This window comes from Mytilus galloprovincialis, chromosome 13 (assembly GCF_965363235.1).
Source record: "Mytilus galloprovincialis chromosome 13, xbMytGall1.hap1.1, whole genome shotgun sequence".
In the NCBI taxonomy this organism is placed as follows: domain Eukaryota; kingdom Metazoa; phylum Mollusca; class Bivalvia; order Mytilida; family Mytilidae; genus Mytilus; species Mytilus galloprovincialis.
In genome coordinates, this window is record NC_134850.1 from 8,388,057 (window position 1) to 8,405,927 (window position 17,871).

Consider the following 17,871-nt stretch of genomic DNA (forward strand, 5'->3'; position numbering starts at 1 on the left):
CCTCAGTGATTCCCTATGTAATCAATCAAATTTTTCACACCAAAAAAAGGGGGGGGGAGTATTTTGTTGGGCAAAATCTTAATATACTCACGTTATTATTATTATAAATTTTTGAAAATAATTAAAATAAAATTTATAGCTACTGTCATAATGATTGTCAAATGTCACTTGCCTCTGGAAAAAAAAACCCTATATACTTTTTACTAAAGTATATCATGTATTCAGGTACTTTACAGAGACATGCTTGTGTAATAAACCTATATCAAAATTTAAGTAACAAAAATTTGTATTTCAAGAGTGTTTATCAACACATTTGTAAATTTCCAATACATGTAATGTTTTGTTGTTATCAATCATCTGATCTCATGATTTTACCATACCCAACAAGATACCTTGTTTGTAAGTTTTTGAATGATCAATCAATTTACTTATGATTACATATGATTGGTTGTCACAGTTCATCGAACTTTGATACCTGACCATTTTACCTGGTAAAGGTAAGAAATAGTGGGATTAAGTCAATGTTTATTTTAGATGACTTAAAACTCTGTAGTTTTCAATATACATGGATTCTTAGGATATAAATATTAAAAAGGATTAATTTAGGGCATAATTAAGGACAATTCATGAATTGTATATACCTACAATGTACATGGAATTATAATTCTTCAGGTAAGTCAAAAGATATGTCTTTTTCATGTCAAATGACAATTTCAGGTAAAGTAGTTATTACCATTTCAGTCTTGAAATCACATTTGATATATACTTTTTGTTTTATTAAAATATAATTAGTTATCAAAAGTACCAGGATTATAATCCAGTACGCCAGACGCTCGTTTCGTCCACATAAGACTCATCAGTGACGCTCATATCAAAATAGTTATAAAACCAAACAATACAAAGTTGAAGAGCATAGGGGAACAGGCAGACTAATATTTGAACTTTGTCCAGTAAATACCATTACTATATTTAGGTAAATTTGGTCAAACCATTATAATCTATATTAGTCCAGACCTAATTTTTCTCTTTTTTAAAAGAGATAATAAGTCATATCATAGTTTATACAATGACAATTTTTTATCAGCCTTTTCTTGGCTCATATTGAAGTGAATGATTTTAATATATAGTCCATATTTCTGTTCTCTAACATAAGTTTACCGCTGTCAACGTATATTTGTTCCACCTAACAGAAGTTCCACTGGAAACTTTGTTATAAACAATGTTATAATACCTATTCCTGTTGGAAAAAATATTCTATACCATTTATTCCATTAGGAACATATACTGTAATATTTATTCCTGTGGAAATATTATTCCAGAATATTTTTTCTTTTTGGAACTTTTATTATGAAGGAACTTCTATTCCGTGACACCTCAATGCAACCAAATGTTATGAAGTTATACACAATATGTGTGGTGGGGTAATTTTTTCTCTGCAGTCTTTAGTTTTCTTTCTTGTGTTTTATACATTTATATATTCTGTGTGTCTTTTGCCAAGGCTTTGTCATTTTGTTACCCAATTAGGGAGCTACCATTTGATTTTTATGGGGGGGGGATGAAAAATTTTGTCCTGTATTTTTTTTTAGCTGTAATCTCTGTCCTGCCTTTTTATATTTCACTCTGTTCGGTCCTGCCTTTTTTTTTTAGTTTATATCCTGACTTTTTTTTACCTAAATTGTCGTCCTGACTTTTTTTTTTTGCAAGTGTCTCATCCTTCCTTTTTTTTTACTCAAAACTCCTGTCCTGCCTATTTTTTTCAAATTTCATCCTAGCCCCCCCATAAAAATCAAATGGTATAGCTCCCTTAACTTATGTCCATTTAAATATTGTTGCCCATTTTCTTCTCAATTCAATTTCAATTTTCCTCTATTTTATCTTCATTCACCTGAATGTCAAAGACCTTAAGCTTGGTAATAACCACTGTAAATATTTTAACACCAAGATGACAAAAGGATAAATCAATTTTTGGTATAAATAATCAAATCACTTTTCAATCTGATTAATATTTGCACACTTCAAGTATATAATAATAGGTGCAAACAAATAAATAATGATTTGTCCCTTAGGTGGTTAAAAATGTATGTGTTTAAATTACATAAACTTTGTAATGTTTACAACACAAATATGGGTTTCAAGGACAGCAAAATGTTATTTACATTTTAAAATTTTTAAGAATACTGCATGTAAAATGTTCATGATGATGTTAGGTGCATATAATTTAGTATAAATGTGCATGTATACATTAAGATTTTTCAAAATGGTTTAATTAAAATGATATTTTGATTCAGTCTTTAAAAAAAACTACAAATGAATTACTAAATAACCCGAGTTCCTGATTTCAAAGATTTTAATGTGTAAATAACTGAAATATATAATACATGAAATAAATTTGTAACTGAAATTTAACAGAATGAGGTATGTTGGATAGAATTATCGACCTAATCCATAGGATTATCAATTTTTTAGTCTGTTAACCTATTTTGGGTTAAAATTGGAAAAATCTTGAAATATTTTTGTTTTTTTAGAACCCTACAAAACAGACCAAAATTTATCTTTATTTTTCTGTTTGAATGTTTTAAAACTGATCAAAGTCTTATACATGTACATGTTTACCTGCAATTATATAAGGTTTATTGCTCTCCAACACAGCTCATATATGAGGGTCATAATGGGGGTACCATCATGAGGAATTACGATAATAATTCATGCCAAATGACCTTCAAGGTAATTTTTGGTGTATGACGATACAATATAGACGATAAAAACATTGACTGATTTTCCAAAATTGATGGTAATGATAATTATTTGAGACCTGAGTGAGGCTGACGAATCACAATAAGGATATTTAGACCAATCCCGGTTAAATTTTCACCAATTTGACGCTAATGGTAACCGCAAATGACTGTTTGATGCCTGACTTTAAAGGGCATTACTACCCATACCCGTAGCCAGGGGTGTTTGGGGGGTTGACGACACACCCTTGGAAACAAATAATGACTGTAATAGTCAACGTTCTGTTCGAATTGTGACTGTTAAAGTCGAGTTTTTTAGGCCAAATAACCCCTCTTTGGAAATTACTGGCTACGAACCCTGCTACCCTTATATATATGATATATATATATAAATATATATATATGCTCTTAGAGTTGGTGACAAATTTAACATTTTGTAAGCCAGCTAGCTAGTTCAACCAAATTAACCAATTTCTGAGCATAGGGATTTGAGAGGCTCAGGTTTCTTGGACTTGCTGACTTTTTATAAATATTTTATAACTATCTAAATACCATTAATATGGCTAACCCAATAAAATGCCAATTAAGTGGTCTCATAATTTTTCAAGACTTGGTTAAAGATGTTTTGCTACAAAATTTTGAGAGAATCATGCAAAAGTTTAAACATGTTAAAATTGAGAATGGAAATGGGGAATGTGTCAAAGAGACAACAACTCGACCATAGAGCAGACAACAGCAGAAGGTCATGCACCAACGGGTCTTCAATGCAACGAAAAATTCTCGCACCGGGAGTCGTCCTTCAGCTGGCCCCTAAACAAATATATGCATTTATGTGTCAAATTAAATAAGCACTTCAATATGTGAAATGCTGAATATTATTTTTATTATTCATCATTTGCATGGATTAAATCCTTGAGGAAGATGTACAAGAATTCATTGACTCATATATAGCTTTCAGCAACTCTATAACTGAAATACCAGGGAAATTACCCTCTTTAGATATTAAAAGAGTCTTTGAACTTGAAAGATTTTAACACTTTTCCTGTTATGAAAAATGTTTAAACTTTTCCTCTACATATTTTAACCGATTTATTACATAAAGCTTCATATCACACAGTCTAGACCACCATTAAGAAGTACCATCATGCATTAATTGTCATGTTTATTGATGTACATGTATGAGGGTCTGAATGAGGTTTCCTCTTCCCAGTTAAGTGTCTAACTATCCAATTGAGTGAATTGGGTAGTTAGTTTTCTTGTTTGAATTGTTTTACATTGTCATTTCTGGGCCTTTTATAGCTGACTAAGAGGTATGGGCTCTCATCATTGTTGAAAGCCGTATGATGACCTATAGTTTTTAATTTCTGTGTCATTTGGTCTCTTTTTGAGAGTTGTCTCATTGGCAATCATTCCACATCTTTTTTCTATGCCCCACCTACGATATTTATGCCCCAACTATGATAGTAGAGAGGCATTATGTTTTCTGGTCTGTGTTTTCGTTTATTCGTCCTTCCATCTGTTCATCCCACTTCAGGTTAAAGTTTTTGGTCAAGGTAGTTGTTGATGAAGTTGAAGTCCAATCAACTCAATGAAACTCAGTACACATACTGTCTCATTGGCAATCATACCACATCTTCTTTTTAATAATTAAGCATTTCAAATTGAAACACTCCACATTATTTTCGGAGACAACAAGAGAAAAGGAAAGAATAATAAAAAAATAATAAAACCAGCAGAATGTGCAGAATAAAGGGCAAAGGAATAAGAAATAGAGTGTTATGGGCAACAAAATGAATAATAAAGAATTATGGCAAAATAAATAAAGATTAGAGAAAAATAGTATGAAAAGTTACAGAAAATAAATAAATGAGTGATATCCCCCATCCACACTTTTGATCATGTATTGATGTTGGTGTATGACACAAATTATATACATGCAAGTAAGATCATATGACTAAATTGTGAGATTTTAAATCCTTCAGACATTAGTTAACATGATTTTAAATTATACATAGAGCAGGTTTTCACACAGATTGTTGATTTTTTCCGATTATAAGTCTTCAATATTTTGACATGTTAATACACCCACTGATTTCTCTTACGTAACTACCTGTATAAATATATAAGTTTTATATCAAATGTTCTGAAAAGATTTGATAAAGTCTGATAGTGATTTGGTGCAAGTAAAGTACTGAAGCTCATTATATAATATTTTCAATCACATATTTTGGGCGAGGTGTGTAAATGTAATCTTCTGTGACGTGCATAAGAATATTTTTTTTATCATTGCAAGGGAAACAGATCTATATATTTTCATAGAGGCATGACTTAAGGAAATTAAAACAGGTCACAACTGAATTCTATAATAATAAGGTCAAAATCTGTGTCATGTTCTTGGTATAGAAAACCTTATGAACCTATGATCCAGCCATTTTTAAAAAGGGGGGTTGGGGTTCCACCATACGTCCCCATTCAAATGCATTGATCGTTAAAAAAAAGGGGGGTTCAAACCTCCAGAACCCCCTTCCCCCCTGAATCCTCACCTGACCAGTCAGATGTCCCAAGGATTTGTATAGTCTGATGTCCCAAGGATTTGTATAGCCAGATTTCCCAAAGATTTCTATAGCCAGATGTCCCAAGGATTTGTATAGTCAGATGTCAAAAGGATTTGTATAGCCAGATGTCCAAAGGATTTGTATAGCCAGATGTCCCAAAGATTTCTATAGCCAGATGTCCCAAGGATTTGTATAGTCAGATGTCCCAAGGATTTGTATAGCCAGATGTCCAAAGGATTTATATAGCCAGGTGTCCCAAGGATTTGTATAGTCAGATGTCCCAAGGATTTGTATAGTCAGTTGTCCCAAGGATTTGTATAGTCAGATGTCCCAAGAATTTGTATAGTCAGAAATCCCAAGGATTTGTATAGTCAGATGTCCCAAGGATTTGTATAGTCAGATGTCCCAAGGATTTGTGTAGTCAGATGTCTCAAGGATTTGTATTTAATCAGATGTGCCAAGGATTTGTATAGTCAGATGTACCAAGGATTTGTATAGTCCGATGTCCAACAGATTTGTATAGCCAGGTGTACCAAGGATTTGTAGTCATAAGTCTCAAGAATTTGTAAAGCCAGGTGTGCAAAGGATTTGTATAGCCAGCAATGCCAAGGATTTGTATAGTCAGATGTCCCAGGGATTTGTATAGTCAGATGTCCCAAGGATTTGCATAGCCATATGTCCCAAGAATTTGTATAGCCAAATGTCCCAAGAATTTGTATAGCCAGATGTCCCACGAATTTGTATAGCCAGATCATGCCTCATGGATTTGTATAGTCAGATGTCCTAAGGATTTGTATACTAGTTAAGCCAGATGTCCCAAGGATTTGTATAGTCAGATGTCCCAAGGATTTGTATAGTCTGATGTCCAATTTATGATATAAATTCAAGGTCATATTTGGCATCAAGCTAACATTGCCTTTCTTGGCATAGCAATGGTTATTTTTTACTTTTTTTTAACATTGCTAGCTAGATCACCACAATGTATTAATTTTCACACATTCCACTTTAATGTCAAGTTTCACAGCAGGCTATTTTTCTCACTCAATCAATAATCTTTAAAATAACCATCAATTATCACCTAATCATTTGGTCAATAGAATCACATACTGGGAAGTATCTATGTTTAAGTAGTCCTAAGGGTTGGTCAACAAATTTAACCAGAAGATCGTGACTCAAACACTTATAATATTTTTTATCAAAAGCTTCAACACCAGGTTTCATCATGTAAGACCAGGCAAGATATATACATGATATAATGGCTTAGACATTCTACAACAAGTATAAATACACCATTGAAATGTTTACTTGTGCATAAAAGTCCAAAGAATTACACAGGATTCTCACTATACATGTCCAAGAGTTCTGGGCTTTTGTCATAAACCTTTATGCACTACTCTGAGTACAAAATTGTGCTTTACACCACTAGATACAGTACCTATTTAAAAAGAGTCTGATATCAATAAACTTTTGCATTTACTTCATGCTTCATGCATTGCTTGAAGACTTAAATTGCCATGGCCTTATTTAGAAGTCAATCCTATTTCCTTTTAGGGGATACATTTAGATAATTTTATTTTAAGGATTATTGATTTATAAACAGAATAAAAGTTTTATTTTAAGGATTATTGATTTATAAACAGAATAAAAGTTTTATTTTAAGGATTATTGATTTATAAACAGAATAAAAGTTATTGCATGGAATCAATCATCAAACAGCAACTATGCAAATAATTTACAGTTATTTGTATGCAGACAAATGATCACAATTAATTTCAACGGCTCAAATCTGGGTTATTTTCTTCAGCTGTGTTGATTTTATTTGAGTCTGAATTTTTTATTATTCTAATCCTTGAACTTGCTTTATTTGCTTTTAAACTTACTTTTTCAGTCAATTTATGGATGGGTAAGGGTTGTGTTGTAATTTAGGGTATACAATTGTGTTAATGGGTACTTTAAAATATTTAAATCCGCTGCATTTGTTCGTACCTGTCTAAAGTCAGGAACCTGATGTTTATATTTAGTAGTTGTTGTTTGTTGATGTGGTTTATAAGATTCTCTTTTTTATATAAATTAGACCTTTGATTTTCCTGTTTGAATGATTATATACAGTAGTCATTTTGGGGGTCCTTTATAGCTTGCTGTTCATTGTCAACCAAGGCTCTGTGTTGAAGATTGTACTTAGACCTATAATGGTTTACTTTCACAAATTGTGAGTTGGATGGAGAGTTGTCTCATTGGCACTCATACCACATCTTTTAATATCTACTTGGGAGCCACATTATGAGTGGTCTAAGTAGTTACTACTGTAATCACTAGCCAGTCAACACTGAGGTTTTGAGTTTGAAACCTGCTTGTGCTGGTGCACTCGACTCCCATCTTCATTGACTAAGAAAGTCAGTTTGCAGTTTCCTCCACCAATTAAAACTGGTTGTCATAAAATAGCTTAAAAGTGGCGTTAAAACACCAAAAATAAAAAATAAAATAAATATCTACTTAATTGCTGCTCCTATGTCCTTCCATTAAGACCCTCGAGCTTTAGGAAATACCTGGATTCATTGATTGTCAATCACTGGTGGTTTATGAACTGTGGTAATCAAATCAGTGTTAATTAACAATAATTATTGACCTTGCCAATCAAACTAATTAGTAATTATGTCAATTAGTAATTTAATTAATTAGTAATTTAATTAATTGAATAGACCTGACATAATAGATACACAACCTTGATAATACAGGTATGACATGGAGGATAAATTATCATGTGACATTAATAAAATTATTTGTAATATGTTATTTTTAACATGTTTAAATATTATATCATCTATACAGTTATAAAAGATAATTATGCATGTTATCATTTTATTATTTATATAGGTATGACAATTTGTCACTGTGCTATTTCAAACTAATATTTTTTTTTGGGTTACTTTGAAAATTATTAAAACCAGACATTGAAAGTGTTATGCATTATGTCTGCTACCTTTAATAACAGGAACTAGATTTAGTGGAGCTTTTTGATTCACTGTGGCTGCATTTATTTTGATTTGTACCGAATTAGGTGATCTATAGTTGATAATTTCTGTGCCATTGGGTCTCTTGTAGAGAGGTGTCTCATTGGCAATCATACCACATCTTTTTTATATAGATTTAAATGCAATATTTAACTTATTTTTATTTTTACTTTCAGATACCAACTATAGACTGGTGAAAAATTGAACTCACCTAGCTGTCTAATAGTGCAATGCTAACAGAACAACTGACCAATCGACAGGACCTTGTTCAATCTTTAGATTCAGATGCAATCCTTGATTATTTGTTACAACATGGCGTTCTAGATGATGCTACCTGTAACAGCATCTTACAGGAAAATAACCGGGAACAGAGGAACACAGCTTTGTTACATCACTTGGAGTTAATAGGAAGTTCTGCCATTGGTTTGTTTATCAATGCATTACGCCAATCAGGACAGCTGACTCTTGCCAGCTCTCTAGATAAACATAGAATTAAACCATGCTATGGCAAAGGTTTGTCATCATTTTTCTTATACAGTTACTTCCCTTTACAAGGTTTTAAACTTGAGTTGTCTCCCTTAATCTTGGTCACTACTCTCTAAAATGGTTTTGGATTGGGTTCTTTTAAATATTATCTCTCCAACCATTTTCTCTATTTTTTGTCTCGCTTGACGGAATCGAAAAGTGAGACATAGGTATGCTGTTTCTGGCGTCGACCGCGGTGACAGCAGCGTCAACAATGTATTAGTTTGTGATTAGGTCTAGTTTATGGTGAACCACTAGTGGTTAGTCAAAGATATTTGGTATGCAGTTGTATAAGTATTGGCACATAATTACCATGGAGATTATTTGACCCTGCCCCCTCAGTTATGGTCTATTGACTTTGAAACTTTTGCTTAGTTTTCATGTATTAGTTTGTGATTAGGTCCTTTTATGGGGAACCAGTAGTGGTAGGTCAATGATACTTGGTATGCAGTTGTATTAACATTGGCACATCTCATCACCATGGATTTTTTTACCCTCCCACTCAGTTATGGTTTATTGACTTTGAAATTTTGCTTAGTTTACATGTATTAGTTTGTGTTTAGGTTTGTTTAAAGAGAAATACTTATGATAAGTCAATGGTATTTGGTATGCAGTTGTTTTAGCATTGGCACATCTCGTTTCCATGGAGATTGTTTAGCCATGTATCTTCAGTCACGGTTCATTGACTTTGAATATTTGCTAAACTTGCATGGTAAAGTGTTGCTTTATTTTATTTCAACATTTGCATTATAGAAATTACAAAAAAGAGAGACATATCTCTGTGATAACAGTTTATGATATATATTTGAACATTATTCTCTATTTTGTATCTTTCAGCCCCATTATTCTCTAATATATTCTAGTCCATTTTCTCTTAATCCATTATTTATTTTGCCCTTTTATTCTGCAAATTGTGCCCAATATTTGTTTGTCTTTCAACACCATTTTGAACACAGAGGGTGGTTAAGGGTTATTGCTATGCAACATGTTTTGACATTTTTATTTCACATGCAGCTTTGAAAAAGGTTTGTTATTCACTGTGTTTCGTGAAATCGGTAAAAAGATCAACAAGCAGGAAATTTTTAATTGTTGATTCATTGTGAAATGGCAATTTTATTTCACGTTCTTCCGTGCAGATACCCTCCCTTACCCCCTCAACACAGTTAAAGTATAAAATATAAACAAAAAGAGATGTTGGATATACATTTGTGAAACAGCAACCTCTATAAGACACAGATAACCAAAAGTTTTAATCGCAGTCAACATATACAGTCTAAAACTAAATAGTTCATATAAAAAAGTGTGTACAAGTCAAATCTGTAAGTGTAAATGAAATGTAAAATTAGTTTTCAGCTGTTCAATATTTTTATGTGAACTTATTGTATTATAATGATTATTGCATTGAAGAAATGTAAACATATAACTCACACTCTTTGTTTACACTTTTATTTACCATTATTTACATCATGTCTCTTTAAATTCAGGTTATTTGGAGAAACAAAGGCACAAAGGGCAGATAACTCTTAATATACAGGTGGATGCTATAAAGGCTGTTTTTCCTAAATGGGAGGAGGGAGATTCCTTTGAGGAGAAACATGGAGATACTCCAGAAAAGGAGAGGAAACTCTCCTGTTTTGATGGATTATTACGTACGCCAAGGCGAATGCATAAATCCTATGCTGACATGACATTAATCGACGATCCAGAAAACTTTATGTCGCCTAAAAGTCGTAAAAAGTTAGATTACTCTTATGAAAGTGAACAGGACTCTGATGATGAACAACGTAAGGGATTCTGTTTTTGTCTCTGTGGTCCTCGCAAAAAGAAGAGACGGAAATCGCCAAACAAAACACAACAAAAATATGTCAACAGAAGGAATGATCGTAGCGCTAATGATGAACTTCTCATGAAAGTTTTGAAACAACCACATTCTTCGCAAACACCAATTACATCGACTCCTAGTAGTCAAAATATTTATACTGATTACCGTCTGGTTAAGTCTGAAATTAAACAGGAAACCAGTGCTAAAACATCTGAAAAGACAAGAACTAAATCTCCATTAAGGGATATATCAAATGAAAGGAGAGGTGATTCTAAAAATAGAACCGATTCTCCTTATAAAAATAAACATGATGCTGGAGGATTACCCAAAATTCAAAGCAAAACAAACATGACAAACAGTCATGTGAAGAAAAGTGACAATAAAGAAAATTCATCTCCATCAATGAGGAAATCGGGATATAAGGGATCAGTACAGAACTCTAATGCTAATATTTCATGTGATTCTTTAAAGTTAGAAAACTTAGAACCAATTGAACATTGTGTCATGTGGAAAAAAAGGGGACCAACTTTCGATGGCTATGAACAAAAGTTTTATGATATTCTTAAAACAAAACCTCATTTAGAAATAGTTAAATATTTTGAACAAATACGCGGCACATTGGTGCTTCATATTTATACAGAAAATGGTTTAATTATTGGAACAATCTCTATGACTATTGCACAGCTTAAGTCATTGAAAAAAGAAATAGATAATGGTCAAATTTTATGTCTGTTAGAGAAGTGGTTGCTTTCTGAACAGATTAACAATGATATAGGTGTGAGTGAAATGAAATTGAAAATTGTGACAGATGATAACGAGTTTGAGTTGGCTTACGATGAATTACAGTAAACAAAACACGATGTAAACAGGTTTATATATGTTCCGGACCATATGAGTATTTGGACCATACGCGTATGGTCATGACCATATGCGTATACTCATATGGTCTGACCATACGCGTATGGTCCGACCGTACGCGTATGGTCGGACCATATGAGTATAATACTCGTTTGGTTTTTAACGGGCCGGACCATATGAGTATTTGGACCATATAGGTATTTATTTCAATTTACATTATAAACGTTTCAATAATACAAAAACTTTATCTAAAAACACTATGATGGTAACATAACAATTTGTTAATTCAAAAACTACGTAAAAATCAAATATTGATACCATAGTTAGTTTTCATCTCTAGATACAATTTCTTACATGTAGGCTTGGGTGACATGTACTTCCACACGGTATCATGGCTTTTTTGCATTCGCAAGTCTTGGTTGTGCACGATCCTTTTCATGTACACCTTTTGTTTGCGAGTGAAAAGCTAGCCTTTTTGCAGCTGCATACAGTGAAACCGAGGTCTTTGGCCATTTTGATTTCTATGGTGTTTTTAAAAAGTTCTAGATCTTAAATTTCCTAAAAATGACTGCAATACACCATATTCACAAGACATTTTAAATAAACTATGTTACTTTCCAGTGACTTCTTGTGTAACAGTTGATAAAGAAATTTTTAAAATTTAATTTCTAAGTCGACATATTCATAGTGCCATTCACTCGTAATAACAAATCGGTAATGACCATCGGTAATGACCAAAGGTATAAAATGTGTTTATCATAGTTTTGACAATTAAGTAAAATTAACTTTGTGAAACTTCTATTTTTTCTTTAGCTAATCTTTTTATTATAAAATAATTATAAAATTACCTATATGATAGCGTCTTTTTAATGAACGGTCATACCATATGAAGAGTTAAGAAGTATTAAAAGTAAACTGTAACAGAATGTTAATTACCCCGACCATACGCGTATGAGTATATTCCCATATGGTCATGACCATACGCGTATGGTCCAAATACTCATATGGTCCGGAACATATACAGTGGATTCTTTTATTTTTTTCTGGATTCAAATTTTCGTGGATTTGAGAAAATAATATTTTCATGGATATTTTATTTTGTGGTTTTGCTGAAGTCTGAAGGAATTTTGTTGTTGGTTGGACAAACATGATGCTTAAAATGGTCTGACAACACTTGGTTCTACTTTCTGTTAATCAACTCATTGCATTGGCCAAACTTTTGAAGTGTGTATAATGACAAAACCAGAAGATTTTGAAAGGTTTTTATAAACAGAAAGATTAATTGACTGAATGAATGATACTAAACATGCGGTATGGGCTTTGCTCATTGTTGAAGGCTGTATGGTGACCTGTAGTTGTTAATTTCTGCGTCATTTTGGTATCTTGTGAAGAGTTGTCTAATTGGCAATCATACCACATCTTCTTATTTTATGCTTAAAGGTATTTAACTTCTTAAACAAACCATAGTAAATATACATAATAAGATAAACTATTTGTTTTTGTAATATCTAGTCATTTCAAGACTGTTGATTGTACCAATGCTTGCTTGAATTCACATGGAACATTCCTACCTACATGACATGCATACATATTACTTGCATGTATAACTCATTTAACATCAAGATCACTTTTATGTCACTTTTTAAAAAGTTTCATCCATTATTTATGTTATTTTTTTGCTGCAGTTTTTATATCTAATATTTTATTCTGAATTATGGACCAGTTAGAGAAAATATTTTGAAGAGTTGAAGCATGTTTTTATCTGTAAAATATTTTACTGTTTTTTACAATGTAGTATAATTAATCATTTTACTTATGATTAATACAAATATGTTTTTGAGTAAAATTATTAAATTGACCTAATCATTTTAAATGTCCATTATACACAACGACTGACTGATTGTTTTTGCTAAATGTCCAGTGGCAAATATTTCATGCAAATTATATGTTTTTTTGGGATGATAAATGCAACAAGGTGTACGTGGTACATGTATGCTTGTAATATATTTCTATATTTATTTTGAAATCACAGATTGAATCCTTTTAGAGCCCTTTTACAATGTATTATATTATTTTTGTAATTGTTTTACCCATTTCGATCGTTGTTGATGTAACCCAAGGATTTTGACTAGTTCATCAATGAAGCTTAATTGTAGTACACTATTTTTGAAGTCAGAATTGATGGACCATATTATATCTTGTTTGTTATACATGTTATATATATGATGTATTTTCCTAGATTTACATCTTGGAAGAATGCAGGTTTGTTGAATATTTACATTGTCATTTCAAAGTTGATTGTTCATACCCATATAGCCAGGGTGGTTCGGGGAGTTCATATGAATCACCTCTTGTTCATACCCATATAGCCAGGGTGGTTCGGGGAGTTCGTATGATGTTCATACCCATATAGCCAGGGTGGTTCGGGGAGTTCATATGAATCACCTCTTGTTCATACCCATATAGCCAGGGTGGTTCAGGGAGTTCGTATGATGTTCATACCCATATAGCCAGGGTGGTTCGGGGAGTTCATATGAATCACCTCTTGTTCATACCCATATAGCCAGGGTGGTTCGGGGAGTTCTTATGATGTTCATACCCATATAGCCAGGGTGGTTCGGGGAGTTCGTATGAATCACCTCTTGTTCATACCCATATAGCCAGGGTGGTTCGGGAGTTCGTATGATGTTCATACCCATATAGCCAGGCTGGTTCGGGGAGTTCATATGAATCACCTCTTGTTCATACCCATATAGCCAGGGTGGTTCGGGAGTTCGTATGATGTTCATACCCATATAGCCAGGCTGGTTCGGGGAGTTCGTATGAATTCCCTCTTGAAAAAAAATGGGGTATGGGCTTTGCTCATTGTTGAAGGCTGTACGGTGACCTATAGTTGTTAATGTCTGTGTCATTTTGGTCTTTTGTGGATAGTTGTCTCATTGGCAATCATACCACATCTTCTTTTTTATATAAGCACTGTTAAATTGAATGTTCTGTTTGAAGTGTGACTGTTAAAGTTGAGTTTGTGAGTCAAAATAACTCCATTGGAAATTCCTGGCTACAGGCCTGTTGTTAAATGTACCCAAAAGATTTCATTTTAAACAGTTGCTTATAGAGTTATTATTTAGTATTGAAAGAGAACAACAGTTATATATGTATTTTATTTTTTGACCTTTGAGGTTAAATGCCCCTTTGGTATCTTTCGTCTCTCTTTGGTAAATGTCTCTTGTTTAGACCTTTTATTGATGAACTTTTATTATCATAGCTATTCTATGTGTAACATAATAAACAGGCAATTATTTCAACTTGGAATTCTCTTTAATTATGGAATTTGCATAATTTCTCTTGCTTGAAATGTATAATAAATTCCATGTTTATTCTGTTTTAATGTTTTGAGAGACACATAATACTTTCCATAAAATGTATTTTATTTAGATAGTGTTGTGCAACACACAGTACATTCTATTGAAAATGTGCTATCTTCTTTGTAATAGAAAGTGTTGTGCTCCGCACAGAACATTATACTACAGAATAAACATGAAATTTATTAAAAATTTTCAAGCACAAAAAATTATGCAAATTCCATAATTAAAAACAATTCCAAATAATAGCCTGTTTGATATATAGTTGATTCTTTGAATATGATTGGTTCAGATTATTTTTCAACAAAATTCTTACCAGTAAATTATTGTTTTAATGGTACTATTTAACAAACTTTTAAATATTCAAATTATTTTTATAGAAATTCAATTTGTTTTTATAACTGAATTTTCATAATTATTGAGTAAGACATCCGTTTTATATTATGTATTTTTTTAAAGTGTGCAATTTACAAACGGGTTTTGTAGTAAATGTATTTATGAGTGTTCAAATGCTACTTGCTTCCAAAATATGTTTACTTCAATGGTCAGGCAACTTTTGAAGTCAAATCTTGCAAAGTATGTGCAATTTTGTCATATCATGCCTTAAATTATGCATTCATAATTAAATTATATATGAAACAATCTAAGAATTAGTTTTTATGCCCCATTTATTATGCCCCATTTATGGGCATTATGATTTCTGGCTTCACGGTCATAAAACTTTCGAGGATGATTTTTGTACTCAGACTCGAAAATCAACCAATCAAATTGCTGGATTTCATGTTTCAAGCATGATTTTTGTGCTCCGAGCACTGAGCAAAGTTTTATGCCTTCAAGGCCAGGTCTGTGTATCCGTTTGGCTGTCGGTCCCACTTCAGGTTAAAGTTCTTGGTCGAGGTAGTTTTTGATGAAGTTCAACTTCACTGCAGTCCAATCAACTTGAAACTTAGTGTACATGTTCATTATGATATGATCTTTCTAATTTTAAGGCCAAATTAGAGATCTGACACCAATTTCATGGTCCACTGAACACAGAAAATGATATTGTGATTGGGGCATCTGTATACTATGGACACATTCTTGTTTCTTTGCCAGTTATCAATGTGTCCTTGAGAAACATGTATGAATCCATCTGAACATGTCCAATGATTTCCTCTATGTGTGGATTTGTTTAAATTTTGTTCTATGACCCAGTCTTGTTGGAACTGATTTCATGTTTGTTTTTCATGTCCCATTTATGGGCATTATGTTTTCTGGTCTGTGCAGCTGTTGGTTCATCTGTTTGTCCCGCTTCAGGTTAAAGTTTTTGGTCAAGGTAGTTTTTGTCGAGCCTTCAACTTTTGTTGCAGAAAGCTCGACATAGGGATAGTGATCCGGCAGCGGCATTCATCGTTAGCTAACTTCTTAACAGCTATATATTTTAGAAGGTGGAAGACCTGGATGCTTCATACTTTGTATATAGATGCCTCATGTTACGAACTTTCCGTCAGTCACATGTCCTATGTCCTTGACCCCATTTTCATGGTTCCGTGACTACTTGAAAAAAAAGTTAAGATTTTTTGTAATGTTAAATTCTCTCTGCCTGTCAGACAGTTTTTACTTGACCTCGACCTCATTTCATGGATCAGTGAACAAGGTAAAGTTTTGGTGGTCAAGTCCATATCTCAGATACTATAAGCAATAGGTCTAGTATATTCGGTGTATGGAAGGACTGTAAGGTGTACATGTCCAACTGGCAGGTGTCATCTGACCTTGACCTCATTTTCATGGTTCAGTAAGGTTAAAGTTAAGTTTTTGTGCTTTGATCTGTTTTTCTTATACTGTATGCAATAGGTCTTCTATATTTGGTGTATGGAATGATTGAAAGGTGTACATGTCTAGCTGGCAGGTGTCATCTGACCTTGACCTCATTTTCATGGTTCAATGATCAAAGTTAAGTTTTTGAGTTTTGGTTTTTTGTTCTAATACTAATTGCAATAGGTCAACTATATTTGGTGTATGGAAATATTTTATGATCTATTTGTCAGTCGCGCAGGTTTTATTTGGCCTTGATCTCATTTTCACGATTCATTGCTCAGTGTTAAGTTTTTGTGTTTTGGTCTGTTTTTCTTAAAATATATGCAATTTAGGTCAACTATATTTGTTGTATGGAAGAATTGTTAGCTGTACATTCCTGCCTGGTATTGTTCATCTGACCTTGATCTCATTTTCATAGTTCATTGGTCAATGTTTAGTTTTCTTGGTTAAGTTTATGTGACAGTTGTAATAAAGCTTTATATTTAAGACTATCAACATAATATCAATGATTAGTAAAGAAGGCGAGACATTTCAGCGTGTGCACTCTTGTTGATGAAGTTGAAGTCCCAATCAACTTGAGAATAATAGTACTCATGTTCCCTATGATATGATCTTTCTAATTTTAATGCCAATATGAGATTTGACACCAATTTCACAGTACACTGAACATAGCAAATGATAGTGGTATGGGGCATCTGTGTACTATGGACACATTCTTGTTTCAATTTGAGTTATGGGGTACACAAGGGGAGATTACTCTGGTATTATATTTGATAGAATTTTGGACTTAAAAAAAAATAAATATAAAAAGAGTTCTAACTTTATTTATATCTGAAGTGAAGAAGATATAGGGTATTGATCAATGAGACAGCAATGCTATTCTTGCAACCTTCAGTCTCACCCTTATTGTCTGGAGATTTGTTCATCTTGTGCTTATAATCATGGTCAATTATTGAAAAGATAATAATTTTTATACAAGTGAAAACAATGATTGACATATTTTTATGCCATGCCTAGGACTAGGTGCATTTTGTTTTTAAGGTCTTTGTATTGGTCTGTTCAGTTGTTCGTCTGTCTGTCCGTCAGTCAGGCTTCAGAAGAATAACAATAACTTTAGTTTGAGTTAATGGATCTCTATGAAATTTTAAGAAGAAGAAGATTCAATTCCATAAAAGGAAGGTTGGGATTTAAATTGGGCTTGATGGTTCC

The 17,871-nt window shown here is 32.8% G+C and overlaps 1 protein-coding gene across 1 annotated transcript; it reads left to right on the forward strand.

Annotated features, from left to right (window-relative positions):
• The first annotated feature begins 440 nt into the window (after positions 1–440).
• Positions 441–12,650, forward strand: LOC143056529 (uncharacterized). The gene is made up of 4 exons (XM_076229613.1): positions 441–672; positions 8,475–8,811; positions 10,308–11,524; positions 12,528–12,650. The coding sequence occupies exons 2-3, from the start codon at positions 8,529–8,531 to the stop codon at positions 11,492–11,494; spliced, it is 1,470 nt and encodes a 489-aa protein (XP_076085728.1). The 5' UTR covers positions 441–672; positions 8,475–8,528; the 3' UTR covers positions 11,495–11,524; positions 12,528–12,650.
• The last annotated feature ends 5,221 nt before the right edge of the window (positions 12,651–17,871 follow it).